Genomic DNA, 18,566 nt, shown 5'->3' with positions numbered 1-18,566 from the left:
TTGTACTATACAGACAAAACAAATGGAAAAAGAAATGTAGATCGGTGGAGGCTAGAAAGCCGGTGACGTCGACCGCTGAACGCCGCCTGAACAAGGAGAGGCACCAACTTCGGCGGAAGTTGTGACAGGACCTCCCCTTGACGCACGGCTCCAGCAGCGCGCCGACCCCGGCCTCGGGGACGACCTGGAGGACGAGGCGCAGGACGATCCAGGTGGAGACGGTGAAATTCCTGCAGTAAGGAAGGGTCCAGGATGTCCTCCACCGGCACCCAGCATCTCTCCTCCGGACCGTACCCCTCCCACTCCACGAGGTACTGAATGCCCAGCGCCCGACGCCTTGAGTCCATAATGGCTCGCACAGTATACGCCGGGGCCCCCTCGATGTCCAGAGGGGGTGGAGGAACCTCCCGCACCTCAGACTGCTGGAGCGGACCAGCCACCACCGGCCTGAGGAGAGACACATGGAACGAGGGGTTAATACGGTAATCAGGAGGGAGCTGTAACCTATAACAAACCTCGTTCAGTCTCCTCAGGACTTTAAATGGCCCCACATTACCGCGGACCCAGCTTCCGGCAGGGCAGGCGAAGGGGTAGGTTTCGGGTCGAGAGCCAGACCCGATGCACCAGGCCTCACTGCGGTGGCGGTCGGTGCTCGCCTTCTGCCGCCTGATGGCCCATTGCAGGCGCACATGGGCAGCATCACATGTTTCTTCCGAGCGCCGAAACCATTCGTCCACCGCAGGTGCCTCGATCTGGCTCTGATGGAACGGTGCCAGGACCGGCTGATAACCTAGTACACATTGAAAAGGAGATAGGTTAGTGGCGGAGGGAGTTTTGGGCCATCTCTGCCCAGGGGATGAAAGCCGCCCACTCCCCCGGCCGGTCCTGGCAATAGGACCGCAGAAACCTACCCACATCCTGGTTAACTCTCCTCCTGCCTGTTACTCTCGGGGTGAAACCCTGAGGTGAGGCTGACCGAGACCCCCAGGCATTCCATAAACGCCCTCCAGACCCTAGACGTGAACTGGGGACCCCGATCAGAAACTATATCCTCAGGCACCCCGTAGTGCCGGAAGACGTGGGTGAACAGGGCCTCCGCAGTCTGTAGAGCCGTAGGGAGACCGGGCAAAGGAAGGAGACGGCAGGACTTAGAGAACCGATCCACAACAACCAGGATCGTGGTGTTTCCCTGTGACGGAGGAAGATCTGTCACGAAATCCACCGATTGGAAAGGGTAGGGGTTGTAATTTCCCTCTGGGCAGGTGTCTAGGTGCCTTGCACTGGGCGCATACCGAGCAGGAGGAAACATAAACCCTCACGTCTAAAGTGGGCCACCAGTACTTCCCACTAAGACAGCGCACTGTCCGACCGATGCCAGGATGACCAGAGGAGGGTGACGTGTGAGCCCAACAGATCAAACGATCGCGGACTTCAGACGGAACGTACAGACGCCTAACTGGACACTGGTTGGGAGTGGGCTCTGTACGTAACGCCCGCTCGATGTCCGCATCCACCTCCCATACCACCGGTGCCACCAGGCAAGAAGCCGGAAGTATAGGAGTGGGATCCGTGGACCGCTCCTCTGTGTCATACATCCGGGACAGTGCGTCTGCCTTAGCGTTCTGGGAACCTGGTTTGTAGGAAAGGGTGAAAACAAAACGGGTGAAAAACATGGCCCACCTTGCCTGTCTCCTCGCCGCCCGGATGTACTCCAGATTGCGGTGGTCAGTCCAAATGAGGAAAGGGTGTTTAGCCCCCTCAAGCCAATGCCTCCACGCCTTCAGAGCCTTGACAACAGCCAACACCTTCCGATCACCCACATCATAGTTTCGCTCTGCCGGGCTGGGCTTTTTAGAAAAAAAAGCACAGGGGCGGAGCTTTGGTGGCGTACCCGAGCGCTGAGACAGCACAGCTCCTATCCCAGCCTCGGACGCGTCCACCTCTACTATAAATGCCAAAGAGGGATCAGGATGAGCCAGCACGGGAGCCGAGGTAAACAGAGCCTTCAGGTGACCAAAAGCTCCTTTAGCAAAGAGGTAATGGGAGCCGCTACCTGACCAAAGCCCCTGATAAATCTCCGGTAGTAGTTGGCAAACCCTAAAAACCGCTGCAAGTCCTTTACCGTGGTTGGAGTCGGCCAATTACGCATGGCTGAAATGCGGTCCTTCTCCATCTCCACCGCTGTCGCGGACAGGCGGTACCCTAGGAAGGAGACGGACTGTTGGAAGAACAGATATTTCTCAGCCTTGACGTACAGGTCATGCTCCAACAGTCGACCAAGCACCTTGCGCACCAGGGACACATACTCGGCGCGTGTAGCGGAGTATATTAGAATGTCATCTATATACACCACTACACTACAGGTCCCTGAAAATCTTGTCTACAAAGGATTGAAAGACTGATGGAGCATTCATCAACCCGTACGGCATGACAAGGTACTCATAGTGCCCAGAGGTGGTACTAAATGCCGTCTTCCACTCATCCCCCTCCCGGATACGCACCAGGTTGTAAGCGCTCCTGAGATCCAATTTTGTGAAGAAGCGCGCCCCGTGCAATGACTCTGTAACACTGGCTATGAGAGGTAGCAGGTAACTGTACTTCACTGTGATCTGATTTATACCTCGATAGTCAATACACGGGTGTAAACCTCCATCCTTCTTCTTCACAAAAAAAAAACTGCAGGTGAAGTGGAAGGCTGAATCTATCCCTGTCCCAGAGATTCGGAGACATATGTTTCCATAGCCGCCGTCTCCTCCTGTGACAAAGGATACACGTGACTCCTGCTGCGTCTACCATGAMATTTATTGCACAATCCCCCCGTCGATGGGGTGGTAATTGAGTTGCCTTCTTTTTACAGAAGGCGAGAGCKAAATCGGCATATTCAGGGGGGATGTGCATGGTGGAGACCTGGTTTGGACTCTCCACCGTAGTTGCACCTATGGAAACACCTACACACCTCCCTGAACACTGACGTTACCATCCCTTGAGAGCCCCCTGTTTTCACGAAATAGTGGGGTCATGATCGGCCAACCAGGGACGCCCCAACACCACAGGAAACGCAGGTGAATCGATCAGAAAGAGACTAATTCTCTACCTTATGATCCCCCTGCGTTATCATACAGAGTGGAGCTGTGACCTCCCTGATCAGTCCCGACCCTAAAGGACGACTATCTAAGGCATGTACAGGGAAGGGCACACCAACAGGAACAATAGGGATCCCTAATCTAATTGCAAATGAACGATCAATAAAGTTCCCAGCTGCACCTGAATCTACTTGCGCCTTATGCTGGGAATGCGGGGAAAACTCAGGAAATTCTATACATACACACATGTGCGAAACAGGAAGCTCTGGGTGAGTCAGGTGCCTACTCACCTGGGATGATCCACCAGTGCCCTGCCTGCTGCCTCGACTCCCTGGAGAACCTCCCCAGCACCGACCAGCAGTCGTGACAGTAGGTTGGAAAAAGTATGTGAACCCCTAGGCTAATGACTTCTCCAAAAGCTAATTGGAGTCAGGAGTCAGCTAACCTGGAGTCTAATCAATGAGACGCGATTGGAGATGTTGGTTAGAGCTGCCTTGCCCTATAAAAAACACTCACAAAATTTGAGTTTGCTATTCACAAGAAGAATTGTCTGATGTGAACCATGCCTTGAACAAAAGAGATCTCKGAAGACCTAAGATTAAGAATTGTTGTCTTGCATAAAGCTGGAAAGGGTTACAAAAGTATCTATAAAAGCCTTAATGTCCATCAGTCCACGGTAAGACAAATTGTCTATAAATAGAGAAAGTTCAGGACTGTTGCTTCTCTCCCTAGGAGTGGCCGTCCTGCAAAGATGACTGCAAGAGCACAAGAGCACATGCTCAATGAGGTTAAGGAGAATCCTAGTGTCAGCTAAAGACTTACATAAATCTCTGGAACATGCTAACAACTTTGTTGACGAGTCTACGACATGTAAACACTAAACAAGAATGGTGTTTATTGGAGGACACCACGGAGAAGCCACTTCTGTCCAAAAAAAACATTGGTGCATGTCTGAAGTTTGCAAAAGTGCACCTGGATGTTCCACAGCGCTACTGGCAAAATATTCTGTGGACAGATGAAACTACAGTTAAATTGTTTGGAAGGAACACACATCACTATGTGTGGAGAAAAAAAGGCACACCAACATCAAAACCTCATCCCAACTGTAAAGTATGGTGGAGGGAGCATCATGGTTTCGGGCTTCTTTGCTGCCTCAGGGCCTGGACAGTTTGCTATCATCGACGGAAAAATGTATTCCCAAGTTTATCAAGACATTTTGCAGGATAATGTAAGGCTATCTGTCCTCCAATTGAAGCTCAACAGAAGTTGGGTGATGCAGCAGGACAACAACCCAAAACACAGAAGTAAATCAACAACAGAATGGCTTCAACAGAAGAAAATATGCCTATTGGAGTGGCCCAGTCAGAGTCCTGACCTCAAGAGAGCAGTTCACACTAGATATCCCAAGAATATTGCTGAACTAAAACAGTTTTGTAAAGAGGAATGGTCCAAAATTCCTCCTGACCATTGTGCAGGTCTGATRCGCAACTACAGAAAACGTTTTGTTGAGGTTATTGCTGCCAGAGGAGGGTCAACCAGTTATTAAATCCAAGGGTTCACATACTTTTCCCACCCTGCACTGTGAGTGTTTACACAGTGTGTTCAATAAAGACATGAAACGTATAATTGTTTGTGTGTTATTAGTTTAAGCAGACTGTTTGTCTATTATTGTGACCTAGATGAAGATCAGATCAAATTTTATGACCAATTTATGCAGATATCCAGGTATTTCCAAAGGGTTCACATACTTTTTCTTGCCACTGTACATATATAATATTTTGCTTCCTTTCCTGAAATGTTAATGTGATGAATGATGTAATGAATGAATATACTCCTACCTGTGCAGCGTCCTGAACAACTACATGATCATGAAGGTGCTGAGGAAGATGGTGTCCATCCTGGACCAAAAGTTCCAGGATGCTGAGCAGCGCTTCTTTGAAGTCATGTACGGAACCAAGAAGGTGAGAGAGAGAGATGGAGATAATGTCAGTGCTTTAAGCTGGCAGGGAAATAGGCAACAGACCTCAGATAAGAGTACTCAAGGGGACTGGCTTTTCCTGCTGCTACAGTCAGCAGAGTTAAGCTATATTTGCTTATAGCACAGATAAAAATAAATGAGTGGCTGAAACTATGTGTATAAAGTACACTGTAAACGGAAATTTGCATAGATAAAACGTAATAAGATGTGCACTTGTCAGTAGCGAACTTAATTAAACAAGAAGCTGATAAGAAAATACTTTAGTAGCTGAGTCACTGTCATCACTAGACACACATTAAATTGACCGGACAGCTTTTTCCCTTAGCTGTCTGCTGCTAACAGCTATCGGCTGTGTTGTGTTGTGCTGTGGGGGTTCCAGCTATCCAAACCCTTATCTGAGCTAGATCCTGTTCCCCTGGCCTTGATTTCCGTTGGGGTCACACTGTTAAAACATACCAAGTGCTTTCTCGTCCTGTGTGTGCGTGTTTGCAAGTGTGTGTGCACAATTCCTGGGACCATCCACACTACACTATTAGCTCCCCTCCCTTTCTACCTCTATCACTCCCTCTGTCATTATTTCCCCTGTATCTACTCCTATCTGTTTCTTGCTCACCCGTTTCCACTCTGTTGGCCTCTTCCTTTCCCCCTGGCTGCATAGTCTCAGTTTGGATTCTAGTATCTCCAGTAGGAAAGGGGAAGTTGGGGGGCGAGAGGAGTGTCCTGTCATTGCCAATCTCTGAGAATCTCACTAAAACAACAGTCAGCCCTTTTAGAGGGCAATGTGCTGTCTCCCTACACACTCTGATAAAGGCCTGGCTTCGCCTTGAGGTAAAGGATTCCAAGGAAAGATTGTTTGCTTCATATGCAAAACCAACACTACTACTTCATGCTTGAGGGGCATTATAAAATCTAATTAAAGACTGATGCTGTGTTAGGATCATGCAATGTTTTCAAGTATTTGTATAGACTTTGTGTAGTCTGAGAGACAGTGCTATCTTGTGTGTTTAGGTGATGTCAGTGTTTTTGTGTGTAGGTGGTGTCATGTTTTCTGGTGGTGTGGTGTCATAGTTCTCATGTGTTCAGTGTGATGTTTCAGAGCTGCACCCCACGCTGGAAGCTGTGCGTCAGCGACACGGACAGTGCCCTCGGCTTTGCTCTCGGGGCCCTGTTTGTCAAAGCCACCTTCGACGAGGACAGCAAGGCCATTGTAAGTGTTTCAAGGTATCACCCACTCACGCACTACCTCCACTGTGAGCTGCCCCTGGGTGAGATTCTGACATGCCTTTCCTTTTCCCTGTCTGTCAGGCAGAAGATATGGTCTCTGAGATCAAATGGGCATTTGAGGATAGTCTGAAGTATGTGGGCTGGATGGACCAGGAGACCAAAAAGGCAGCCAAAGAGAAGGTGGGCGAGACGAGTTGCTTTGAATAACTGCCAGAAATATGTTTTCCACTGTTAGGGTGAGGGAATTGTCATTACACTGACTGCAAACTATGGAAATGTTTCTTGCCTCGTAATTAACATGGTATGGTATGCTGTGTCTGTTACAGCTATAGCATTTCAATTGTATTCCATAAGAGATTGCCCGGCAGGACACATAAAGCATTGTCCACAAAAAAGAAAAAAAGAACACCCAGCACTGACTTTGCTGATAGCTACTTTTATCAAGGAAAAGTGTACTTACTATGACTGTGATATGTGGTTGTCTCACCTAGCTATCTTAAGATGGATGCACTAACTGTAAGTTGCTCTGGATAAGAGTGTCTGCTAAATGACTCAAATGTAAATGTAATAGTCCTTTTTGCTATAATGGTCATGTTTAGCGTAAGGCTCGTGAAACTAACTCTGCAGTGCCATCTGGTGTTAGCATCTGTCTCAATTCACCTCATCTTCTCTGTTATAGGCTGATGCCATTTACAACATGGTTGGATATCCAAAATTCATCATGGACCCCAAGGAGCTTGACAAAGTGTTCAATGATGTAGGTAAATATGCAATTAAAATAAATATGCATACTTCTGTTTTATGAAGTTGTCCATGTCATATCATATGTTGATAAAAAAAGACACAACTCTTTGTTGTCTTACTGTAAGACCCTGGTTTTGAGAAGGGTTGTCAATCTTGTTAGATATTGCTGCACTGTCGGAACTAGAAGCACAAGCATTTTGCTACACTCGCAATAACATCTGCTAACCATGTGTATGTGACCAATAAAAATGTATTTGATCTTACAGTATCTCCTGTTTGCATTGCTTGTGTGTAAACCTCTTTCTCTCTCTAACCTGATTCCTCTCTCTTTCTCAGTTTGAGGTGGTGTCTGACCTGTATTTCCAAAATGTCATGCAGTACTACAACTTCTCTGCCAGAGTGACTGCGGACCAGCTGAGGAAAATCCCCAACAGAGACCAGTGAGTGTCTATAACCCGGCCCTCACCCTCCTGTTGCTGGCCTCTCCAGAGAGGAGGTCAAATGCTCTGACAGGGACAAATTCCCATTCTGACTCTAAGGAATACTGCTGGCATCCAGAAATGTTCCCCGGGAACCAATATCCCTCAGCTGTACTGATCCCTTTCTCTCACTACATAGCCGAGTAGCTCAGGCTTCTCATTCTTTCACACTGATCTGAAGTCAACAGCCTAGCGAAGGGGATAGGGGAGAGTCAAATACTGTTTTTTACCACCCTGATCTCAGACTTTTGTGCTCAGTTGGTGTTATATCCCATGTCTTGCATACACAGGTGGAGCATGACCCCTCCTACAGTGAATGCATACTACAATCCCACCAAGAATGAGATGGTGCTCCCAGCAGGAATCCTTCAAGCTCCTTTTTACAGCCGCTCTTGGCCAAAGTAGGTCCCTCTTCCCTCTTCAGCCTATACAGTTCCCTAATACGTCCCCATTTCAGGCACAAATACAGGTACACCACATGTGCGCGCCATACTTGCATCAATTGTATACAGTATGTGTGTCTCTTTGAGTGTCTTCACATAGCCAAGAATTTAATTGCAAGTTATAAAATGCTTTTATTTACTTGAAAGGATTTTGAATCTATTTCCAGGGCCCTGAACTTTGGTGGGATTGGTGTAGTTATGGGACATGAGTTGACACACGCTTTTGATGACCAAGGTAAGATCTTTAATTTTCAAAGAAGTTGTATTGTCTTAACTCTTATTACTTTATATGGGAAATAATAAGTTTTGCTACAAACTAAAATACAATAAAATAAAATAAATAAAGGCTGTATGGCAGGGCAGGGGAGACACTTTGATCACAGGGCGAGCTGACCCCTGCAAATTCACCAGAATCTCGACTGCATAATCTTGTCTGCCCTCTCTCTTTAAAAAAAAGAACGAAAAAATATTATAGGCTGTTGTAAACATCCCACCAAAAAACATCCCACCGAACGTGACACATTACGATATTAAACGAAGCATCCAGTTCTACAGCATATTTTTCTTTATGTTAAAGGGAGAGAGTACGACAAGGATGGGAACCTCCGCTCCTGGTGGAAAAACTCGTCTGTGGAGGCCTTTAAGAAGCAGACCCAGTGTATGGTGGAGCAGTACAGTAACTACAGCATCAACAAAGAACCCCTCAATGGAAAACACACCCTGGGAGAGAACATAGCTGACAATGGTGGACTGAAGGCTGCCTACAAGGTGTGTATGATAGAGAGGTGTTGTTAGGGTGGGATAGAAGAAAGTAGACTTGACAATATGAAGAGCAAGAGCAATTCAAGTTATACACACACATACTGTAAATGTGCAGACATTTCGGAATCATCAATATGAGATGCAGTATTTGGAAGGTCAGAACTATGACACACGTTACATGTTTTCTTGTTCACTTGATTGGGTCATTGTGGGTCGTGTCTTTACTCTGTGGTGGAAAAAAACGGGGTTGCCTACATCACAGCAAAGCCTGGAAATGCAACAGGTGGCTTGGAGAGGCTTGGTCAGCCTCAGAGTGAGCTCTCAAACATTCTTTCCGTCAAATGAAAGTCATAGGTTATGGAGCAGATGAGCCAACCACATGGCAGAAATGGGGAACTGCATGAGCGCTGTCTGTTAGTGGGGACTGAGGAGGAAATAAAGCTGAGGGCGAGCAGAAAGAGTCTCTTCAGTTTTTTTTTTCTCATACTGTTCTCGATGGCGAGAGGAGGATAATGCATGCTGTCTGTAATATGACCCTTGTCTGCTTTGAAGGCTTATATGAACTGGATTGCAAAGAATGGAGAGGAGGCCACCCTGCCCGCCCTGGGGATGACCAATCATCAATTATTTTTTGTTGGATTTGCCCAGGTTTGTGCCACTTAAAGTATATCCATGTCTGTGGCAAATGTAGTAATGCATTCTCTAGCATGCCTACCTTCAACGGTGTTATGTATTAATTATAATTACCTATTACATTGATAATGTAAATTAAGGACTTTTCACTCTGAAATCCTTAATATGTGTGTCTGTGCTTCCTGCTATATGTAGGTATGGTGCTCAGTTCGGACTCCGGAAAGCTCGCATGAGGGCGTCATCACAGATCCACACAGTCCATCAAGATTTCGAGTTATTGGCACCATCTCCAATTCCCATGAGTTCTCTGAGCACTTTGGCTGCAAGGCAGATTCCCCCATGAACCCTAAACACAAGTGTGAGCTTTGGTGATGCTTTGCTACCCATTTGTCGGTATGGCAGGTGGCAAAATGGGCATTGGGGATTTGGAGCAAATTAGAGGCAAAGTCTCTAAGGAAGGAGAGCATTGGTCTTGATACCACTAAAAATCCAGCTGTTTTACCCACTCTGCCCTTCTCAGGGTCATTATGAGGGCTGGAGGTTGAGCCAGCCACAACTCTCTTCATAAAGACAATTTGTTTTAGAAAGCTGCCTATTTCCCCCCAATTAAACTCTATGAAAATGTGCCTTTATGTTTATATAAAGGAGGAACAATTTTAACACTGGAAACCGAAGAAATGGTTATAAAAAGGGAAAACTAATGGAACTTCTCTCAATCAGGTTTTATGTAGAGTTGTCATATGCCTTATTTTTCAACAGGAAGGGATATTTATTTTCTGTCTTTCTTTTTCACTGTTACAATTTGTATCTGATCAATCCACCTCTATATGTTGTCTTCACTTATTGTATATTTTTAGACTGCAAAAGAATGACGAGTTGCAATTACTGGATTTGGACTGAAACAATATAATCCGGAGGAAACCGTCAATCACATCTAGAATACAAGTCAAGTAGATTGTATCAGTCATATTTTATTATTGCCCATGATTGATCCGATTCAATAAGCTATGTGTATGTCATTTCTGCATCAACAAACCTAACACAACATCATAATTTGTGTAAAGTCTGATTGCTTAATGTCTCCAGTTTATACAGTAGTGATGTTGTAAAGAAGTGATCCTCCGAATTGCTGAATGCCTGATATGATAAGGGACATATTATTTGAATAGTTTTCAATCAGAGAATTCCTGAAACTTGTGAAGGATGTATTGACCATCGAACAAGTCACATAACAAAGAGTTTTCCCATTCTGGAGCTGCTCATGCATGACAGGGCTTGTATGTGTCATAAAACTATTTTTCTAATCTAATAAAAATATTGTCACCATTCTTTTGTATGCCCATCTTTTTCTATGGCTCGTCTGATGCTTGAAAGGGACTTTTTATAGTTTTTGATCCCAAACCAAATAAAAACTATCCATATATCAAAGCAAAAATAATTCAGTCTTTTTACCTACAAAAAAAAGTATGTCAATTGATGGTTATTAACGACAGATGTCGCTGGACACAAACAATGCAGTACTGAGTACAGTACAATCCACTACAAAGTTTTGACTTCTCGGTCTTTGCCTGTAAATACACCATTATAATTATGTGTACATATTACAGTACCTGAACCTGATTACATTTGTATACATTATTGAGCGGTTCTTGAGAACGACCCCATAAATATAGCATGGGGCGGCAGGTAGCCTAGTTGTTAGAGCGTTGTAACCAGTAACCGAAAGGTTGCTGGATCGAATCCCCGGTCTGGTAAGGTAAAAATCTGTCGATCTGCTCCTGAACCCACTGTTCCCCGGTAGGCCGTCATTGTAAATAAGAATGTGTTCTTAACTGAATTGCCTCGTTAAAAAATTGAGTTTATTTTACACACACACTTCAAGACAGCCACTGCAGTTAAAATAATAAATACCATGCATTCTTTAAAAATAGCACCAAGCATAGTTATTTATTAGAACAAGAAAAAAGCAGTGCTCATCAATATAGATGAATGTATGTGCCAGTCAGTAGACTAGATGAGCTTTGGCCACATGAATGCAACAAATTAAGCGTCATTTTCGATCGCTCTAGGTAAGCCGAACATACCCGTAATTGGACGAGAATTGTCGAATCGTCTGTCCTGCCGGACTGGAAGCGGCCGCAACGCCATGTTAACGAAGTCTCTCATCTCCGTGGAAAAATGATTAGCTAGCTATAGAAAAATCAGTTGTTGATAACAAATGTTAAATTATCGAAGGAGGAAAGACACCGGTGACAGTGCTCGAAAGAACTGAACCGGATCTGCAGAGGTCCTGGACGGGCAAGGGAGGCAAACCTCCCACCGTCCCCATGAATAACACCATAGACCCGAACAGCGACTTTCCATGAAAAAAAGATTTTCTGCGTTGCTAATAGCTAGCCCTGTCGGTAAAAGGATTTGCGGCCTGCTTCAATAATATTCAACGCTTGCTAGCTATATTTATGCAAGCTAGATATATTTTGTATCAGTATTTATTAGTGTATTGTTTTGTTTTTTTGCAATGAGTTTGCCGACGAAAATAGTCCCAAAACCCGCCACTGTCGCAGTAAGTGGACCTGGAACTGTCCCGTCTCCGTCGAGCCAACTGCGGGCTACCCTGACCTCCGTGTCTTTACCACCGGGAGCCCCAGGTGCTCCTCAGTCGAACGCCGTGCCGCCACCTCAGTATCCTTCATTGGCAAGAATGCCCCTGGCATCTTTTGGTCAGGTATTCGGGGAAAACACATTTAGGTATCAAGCTAGTAACGTTATTGGTTGGGTGCGGGTGAATGACTGATGTTTCGAAGAGCAGGGGGGAACAATTAGCTAGCTAGGTAGTTGGCTAATGTTAGCTAGTTAACAGATTAGTGGCTTGTTGACTAACGTTACTTGCTAAACTAGCTAGGCAACGTAGCTAAACTGCACATAATTGATTTTGATGTATTTTGTTGGCCAATGGCAATGTCATTTGAACTTGTGGATCAGAAACTGCGGGCTAACTAACATCACACTCAATTTGACGAGGTGGCGTAGGCTAACTAACTGCTAGAGGGCCACCGGCTTTGTTTCGTTTACTGGCGGTAGCTAGCTAGCTAGCCAGCCACTTTCATATTAGATAGGTAGGTTCATTTGCAACTGAAAACACGTAGCAGCGGCTAACTAATCCGCTAGCCTATTGGCTAACCTATAGTATTGGGGGCAGTGTTTGTGAGAGATGAATGTTTTGGGTGGACCAGCTAACCAAATGTTGTAGCCATCACCCTAAAACTGTAACATTAGTTATTCTTGCTAGCAAGTATGAGTGAATGTTAGCTAGTAGTAAGTTACATGGGCCTAGGATCCCCTCCRCGGTTTCAATAGAAGGGATGCTAACACCGGTTGTTATTTATCAATCTAGGCGGTAGTTGCACCGGGTAGTAGATGACAGCCGGTGTAACACCAGTATGCCCATCTTGACAGGGGAGTGTCGCCAGGCATTTGGTTGTTGGTAGCAATGTATGCTACGTTACTGTAGCACGGTAGTACTAGTGTAATGAGTCTGATCCAGTTTGCTTTATACCTATTTTATTTGTAAGAAGGGATATCTTTAATTGTGCATATTTCATGATTGTATGAATAATATTCAGTAAGCCTAACTAGCTATTTCAAGTCACTGCGTACTGAGACTCGTGGCTTTTTGATTCTTTTGACAGCTACCTTTCTGTCCAGTTTGTGTAGCTTCAACATAATGTGGCATGATTCAAATATAATTTTTGTTAACAAATGGATCAAGAGCATTTCCCTCACTTCAGAAACCCTTGGTCCCTGTCAACACGTTTGATCCCAGTGGAATTATTCTTCCAAATAAGACCTCCTAAAAACAATTTCTTACTTGATTTGTTCGGACTTTGTGAATATCAACTTTGAGTCCTAATCAATTTGAGATGGATTCTTGCTAATGGTCATTTTTTAATGTTAGGATCTATCCTAGTGGCTTTTTACAATTAAAACACCTTATGATTTCAATCTAATGTCCAGTCATAATGGAAGTATTGTGTACAGAGTGCACATGCTCCTGTTTTGTGGTTGCATTGTTATTCATGCTATTCTGTGAAGTCGTACTGTCACCTCCTGTTTTATTTACAGCTTGGTGGCGGTGGTTTGAGGATTGGGATGAATTAGCTTCCTGCTTCTGCCTATAACAGTGATGGTGTTCTTCAGTCCAGGATTTCTGTGGTATCCAGGGTGTTCCAAMGTTCTTAATTAGTGTATCTACACCGCTTCATTCACATTGTAGGATGTTGGACTTACAAGCTCTGTTCAATGGTGCTCTGTGTCTCAGTGCTCTCTGCATTGCTTGTGGTCTAGATTCAAATTCATTAGTCTTTCATCTTGTTCAACTGTGTCTCCTTCATGCCCCGGGGCGCTCAGGTGGGACTGTTCCACAGTCTCATAATGGAAGATTCTTCAGGCCTTTTGCAGCTTTCATTTCTATATTTCATTTTTATACTATATTTGTTTGTATGTCAACTGGGTTCCATAACTTAATTCTGCCACGTAACCACCACTTAGGCAGTATTGTTATAGGTTGAGCAAAGAAAAGTTTAGGCTACAACTGCGAGGTGACAGATAAGATACATCAAACTATGCAGATTTCTCTCTGTCTATAGAAAAACTATGTCATTAAACTCACTGACCCTCCTGGTGTCTGCCCCTCTGCCTCCCTGAGGTCAAGAGTGTGGGAACATGTTATTCTCTGTCTGCCCTCTGCTCCCAATGGATGGGATTTCCATGTGTGTGTGTGTGTGTGTAAGCTGAGATGGTGGGTAGGCGGGGCTAGTTGCTACTCCTGTTTGCAAGAGAGAAACCCGGTGCATGCGGCTACTGCTGCACTCCCCAGACAATGGCAGTGCTGCTTAGCATTCAGCACGAGAGGCCAAGGCGGCGCTTCCCACCGTCTGACAACAAAGGCTCAGGTCAGCCTACAGTAGTGCCCTATCAAATCTGCGGTGTGGACTCAATCACAGAATCTTGACATTAGGACATAATTCAACAATATAAAATAATGAAGAAAATGCATTAATTTGTCGAAGTTAAACATTAACAAAATGCATCAGTGATTTGTATTTTCCTGCAACTTTCTGAAACGGAACAGGTGTGTGTGTGTGTGTGTGTGTGTGTGTGTGTGTGTGTGTGTGTGTGTGTGTGTGTGTGTGTGTGTGTGTGTGTGTGTGTGTGTGTGTGTGTGTGTGTGTGTGTGTGTGTGTGTGTGTGTGTGTGTGTGTGGTATGCATGTGTATGTGTACACTTTAGCGATGATGGTAATGATGACTGTCTTCTGGTCGAGATGGAAAGGCTTTCCAAAAACCTTCTCAATTAATTGTTAACTACAAAGTAGCCTATGCCTACCTGGTAGATTGATATCAATTTGTTTTGCAAACTCTGCAGTCATATGAGCTCAATAGAAATATTGCTAACCAAAAAAATGGTCTCTGGCTGGTGCCCAAAATCAAAATGTCTTAGATTTTTTCCCAGACATGGTCTCCTGAAGTGGTTGAAGTGTTGTTGTGGACTTAGAACATTGAATTTTGTTGTTTTTCTATTTTAAAAAAGTGTGATTTGTGAGAGCAAAAACCCAAGAAAACAGAATTTGGGGTAAAAACAGAATCCGGCAAAAAGTAAAACCGATTTTTATAGTGCCCTACTACAGCAGCCCTAGCTGGGCCGGGAACTAAAGGCCTCCCTCGCTCACTCTTTATTCTGCCATCATCACTTCATTCTTGTCTTTCACTTTACTTTTCTAGCAATATTTTGTCATGCTTATTTTGATTAAATTTGTTAAAATGAATGAATGGGACATTATGGGTGTGTTCCACTAATTAGAAACAGCATGGAACAGCGAGGTTATTGTTCAGTGCAGCCTTTGATGTTATTGATCGTAAGTTGTTATTGAAGAAACTCACTTGCTATGGCTTTACATCACCTGCCATCACATGGTTGGAGTTACTTATCCAATATAACCCTGAGAGTGTTCTTCAATGGAAGCTTCTCTAATTAAACAATAATGCCTGAGGGTATGCAGTATATGACCAACATACCACTGCTAAGTGCTGTTCTTAGTACGACACAACGCAGAGTGCCTGGACATAGTCCTTAGCCGTGGTATATTGGCCATATATCACAAACCTCTGAAGTGCCTTATTCCTACTATAAACTGGTTACAAACGTAATCAGAGCAGTAACAATACATGTTTTGTCATACCCGTTGTATACAGTCTGATATACCACGGCTATCAGCCAATCAGCATTTAGGGCTCGAACTACCCAGTTTATAACTTCAGTTATACAACGGGTGGGTCTAATTCTGAATGCTGATTGGTTAAAACCGCATTCAAGCCGGTGTCTATTGCACAAGTTACCACCAGCTAAATCTATGACGTTAAAATTTACTCTGTTCCATCTGACTGTGCAATCCACTGTCTCATCAGCCCAGCCAGGCACTTCATGAACTTGATCTCCACTATTAAAAGCATTTAGACATTATCTCACATTTCTTTCAGACTAACATTTAGTTTTCAACAGCGGAGATTTGTATAAATCTTTGTCTGTTTCTCCGACATTTGCGACATTGTTTTAATATTCAAATTCGATCTCCAGATATCCCATAGTAATTAATGTGTCAGGATGAGAGTGGCAGGCAGCTTTTCTCAGCCAGTCGAAATCATGAATCAGCGTAATTTTTATGGATATATACAAAGAACTATCAATAGAAAACYGGTCAAACGAAACTAAGTGCAACTAGTTTGCTGTCTTTCAACTCAAATGTTATTAGTCACATGTGCCGAATACAACCAGTAGACCTTAGTGAAATTCTTACTAACCAACAATGCAGTTTAAAAAAAAATACGTATAAGAATAAGAAAAAAAGTAACAAGTAATTAAAGAGCAGCAGTAAAGTAACAATAGCAAGACTATATACAGGGGGGTACCGATACAATGTGCGGGGGCACTGGTTAGTTGAGGTAGTATGTACATGTAGGTAGAGTTATTAAAGTGACTATGCATAGATGACAAGAGAGTAGCGGTGGTGTGAAGAGGGGGGGGGGGGGACAAATAGTCTGGGTAGCCATTTGATTAGATGTTCAGGAGTCTTATGGCTTGGGGGCAGAAGCTGTTTAGAAGCCTCTTGGACCTAGACTTGGCGCCCCGTACCACTTGCCGTGCAGTAGCAGAGAGAACAGTCTATGACTAGGGTGGCTGGAGTCTGACAATTTTTAGGGCCTTACTCTGACACCGCCTGGTATTGAGGTCCTGGATGGCAGGAAGCTTGGGCACGGTGATGTACTGGGCCGTTCGCACTACCCTCTGTAGAGCCTTGCGGTCGGAGGCCGAGCAGTTGCCATGCCAGGCAGTGATGCAACCAGTCAGGATGCTCTCAATGGTGTATCTGTAGAACCTTTTGAGGATCTGAGGACCCATGCCAAATCTTTTCAGTCTCCTGAGGGGGAATAGGTTTTCCAGCTTCAGTTTGAAGTGAATGTGTTAGCTGTGTTATTGGCTAGCTCCTCTGAACACGTGTCCTGARGAGAGAGCACATTTTCTACACCAGGTGAAATCGCGAATCATTATCTCATTGTTATGGATGTATCCAAATGTCACTAGAAAACAGCTTAAACAAACGCAAATGCAGCTACTTTGCTGTTATTCTGGCTGCACTGTTTGAAGTGACCAAGTTAGTTGGCTAGCTAGCAAGCAAGGGATAAGAATGTTGCCAGCCAGTATGACAATGGAACATTTAGAACGAACCGCGTCCATAGATACAGAACAAAAGGACTGAACAACTGGGTCGCGTTTCTCGCAACCAAACCAATAGAACAAACAAACAGCCGGCTTGGGTAGCAACCCTAGATTTGTGTCAGGTCTATATCTTGTGGAAGGATGAAATAGTATGAATAAATTCATCAAAATGTTTTTAAAATATGTTGGTATCCCGTAATATAAGTGATAATGCCCTCGAAGCTGGTGTTTTGGAGGATATATTGGCACGGTTTGAGGGCCCAAGACGAACAACACCCGTGCCAATATATCCTCCAAACGCCGCTTCGAGGGCATTATCACTTAAATATGTGCAGTGTCCCTCAGGGCAGTTGCCTTGGGCCGTTACTCTTCTCTATGTTGGTTTGCCACTGGTCTTAAACGACGCTAGAAGGACTATGTATGTGGATGTGTCCACACTGTACGTCAACACTCAAAGCCAGTGAACTCACTGAAATTCTAAATAAGGAGTTAGTCAGTATCAGAATGGGTGATTTAATAATAAACTGGTTTTAAATACAGTACATCAAACATTTTAAGCGTTGTATTTGGTTCAAAACATTATCTCAGACCTAAACCTCAACTGGAATTGTGCATAGAAAATCTTTGCCTGTGTGTGTAGGCTTCCTCCCCCTCCCTCCGACGCATGCACAGTCTACTGTAGCTACTGACGCTACAGGCGTGATTCAGAAATTAGGGAGAGGTTTTTTTATTAGAGAAGAATGGATTCACTTTTTCAATGATAGTTTAGGATAGCTATCACGTTTCACATTGGATTTATTAACTACAAAAATGTATGACGTGTTTTTATTTTTAATTCTGTTGCCGCTCTGCACACTCAAGCTTGTTCGCTAGCTGCATTATGTGTAATGTAATGGAACTTAGAATTATAGGTCGACCGATTTATCTTTTTTCAACGCCGATACCGATTATTGGAGGACCAACAAAAGGCGATACCGATTAATCGGACGATTTTTKTTTTATTTTATTGATTTATTTGTAATAATGACAATTACAACAATACTGAATGAACACTTATTTTAACTTAATATAATACATCAATAAAAATCTATTTAGCCTCAAATAAATAATGAAACATGTTCAATTTGGTTTAAATAATGCGAAAACAAAGTGTTGGAGAAGAAAGTAAAAGTGCAACATGTGCCATGTAAGAAAGCTAACGTTTAAGTTCCTTGCTCAGAACATGAGAACATATGAAAGCTGGTGGTTCCTTTTAACATGAGTCTTCAATATTCCCAGATAATAAGTTTTAGGTTGTAGTTATTATAGGAATTATAGGACTATTTCTCTCTATGATTTTCTATTTCATATACCTTTGACTATTGGATGTTCTTATAGGCACTTTAGTATTGCCAGTGTAACAGTATAGCTTCCATCCCTCTCCTCACCCGCTACATGGGCTCGATCT

At 44.1% G+C, this 18,566-nt stretch overlaps 2 protein-coding genes across 6 annotated transcripts in view; both read left to right on the top strand.

Moving 5' to 3' along the window:
* ece1 (endothelin converting enzyme 1) overlaps nucleotides 1-10,276 on the top strand; it is a 30,581-nt gene extending 20,305 nt beyond the window's left edge. For all 4 annotated transcript variants that reach the window (XM_023996437.2, XM_023996436.2, XM_023996435.2 and 1 more), the window contains 10 exons: nucleotides 4,930-5,044; nucleotides 6,158-6,268; nucleotides 6,367-6,465; nucleotides 6,965-7,042; nucleotides 7,366-7,469; nucleotides 7,799-7,909; nucleotides 8,119-8,186; nucleotides 8,529-8,719; nucleotides 9,266-9,361; nucleotides 9,542-10,276. In XM_023996437.2, the coding sequence (XP_023852205.1) occupies nucleotides 4,930-5,044; nucleotides 6,158-6,268; nucleotides 6,367-6,465; nucleotides 6,965-7,042; nucleotides 7,366-7,469; nucleotides 7,799-7,909; nucleotides 8,119-8,186; nucleotides 8,529-8,719; nucleotides 9,266-9,361; nucleotides 9,542-9,718 (1,150 nt within the window). In that variant the 3' untranslated portion in view covers nucleotides 9,719-10,276. The remainder of the gene's footprint in view (nucleotides 1-4,929; nucleotides 5,045-6,157; nucleotides 6,269-6,366; nucleotides 6,466-6,964; nucleotides 7,043-7,365; nucleotides 7,470-7,798; nucleotides 7,910-8,118; nucleotides 8,187-8,528; nucleotides 8,720-9,265; nucleotides 9,362-9,541) is intronic.
* A 1,161-nt stretch (nucleotides 10,277-11,437) lies between these two features.
* The window catches only part of LOC111969982 (eukaryotic translation initiation factor 4 gamma 3), an 84,739-nt gene continuing 77,610 nt past the window's right edge, over nucleotides 11,438-18,566 (top strand). For both annotated transcript variants that reach the window (XM_023996429.1, XM_023996425.1), the window contains exon 1: nucleotides 11,438-12,028. In XM_023996429.1, the coding sequence (XP_023852197.1) occupies nucleotides 11,865-12,028 (164 nt within the window). In that variant the 5' untranslated portion in view covers nucleotides 11,438-11,864. The remainder of the gene's footprint in view (nucleotides 12,029-18,566) is intronic.

This window comes from Salvelinus sp. IW2-2015, linkage group LG11 (assembly GCF_002910315.2).
Source record: "Salvelinus sp. IW2-2015 linkage group LG11, ASM291031v2, whole genome shotgun sequence".
Lineage (NCBI taxonomy): Eukaryota > Metazoa > Chordata > Actinopteri > Salmoniformes > Salmonidae > Salvelinus > Salvelinus sp. IW2-2015.
Note: the sequence above shows the minus strand (reverse complement) of the source record. Positions and strands in the feature narration are given on the sequence as shown.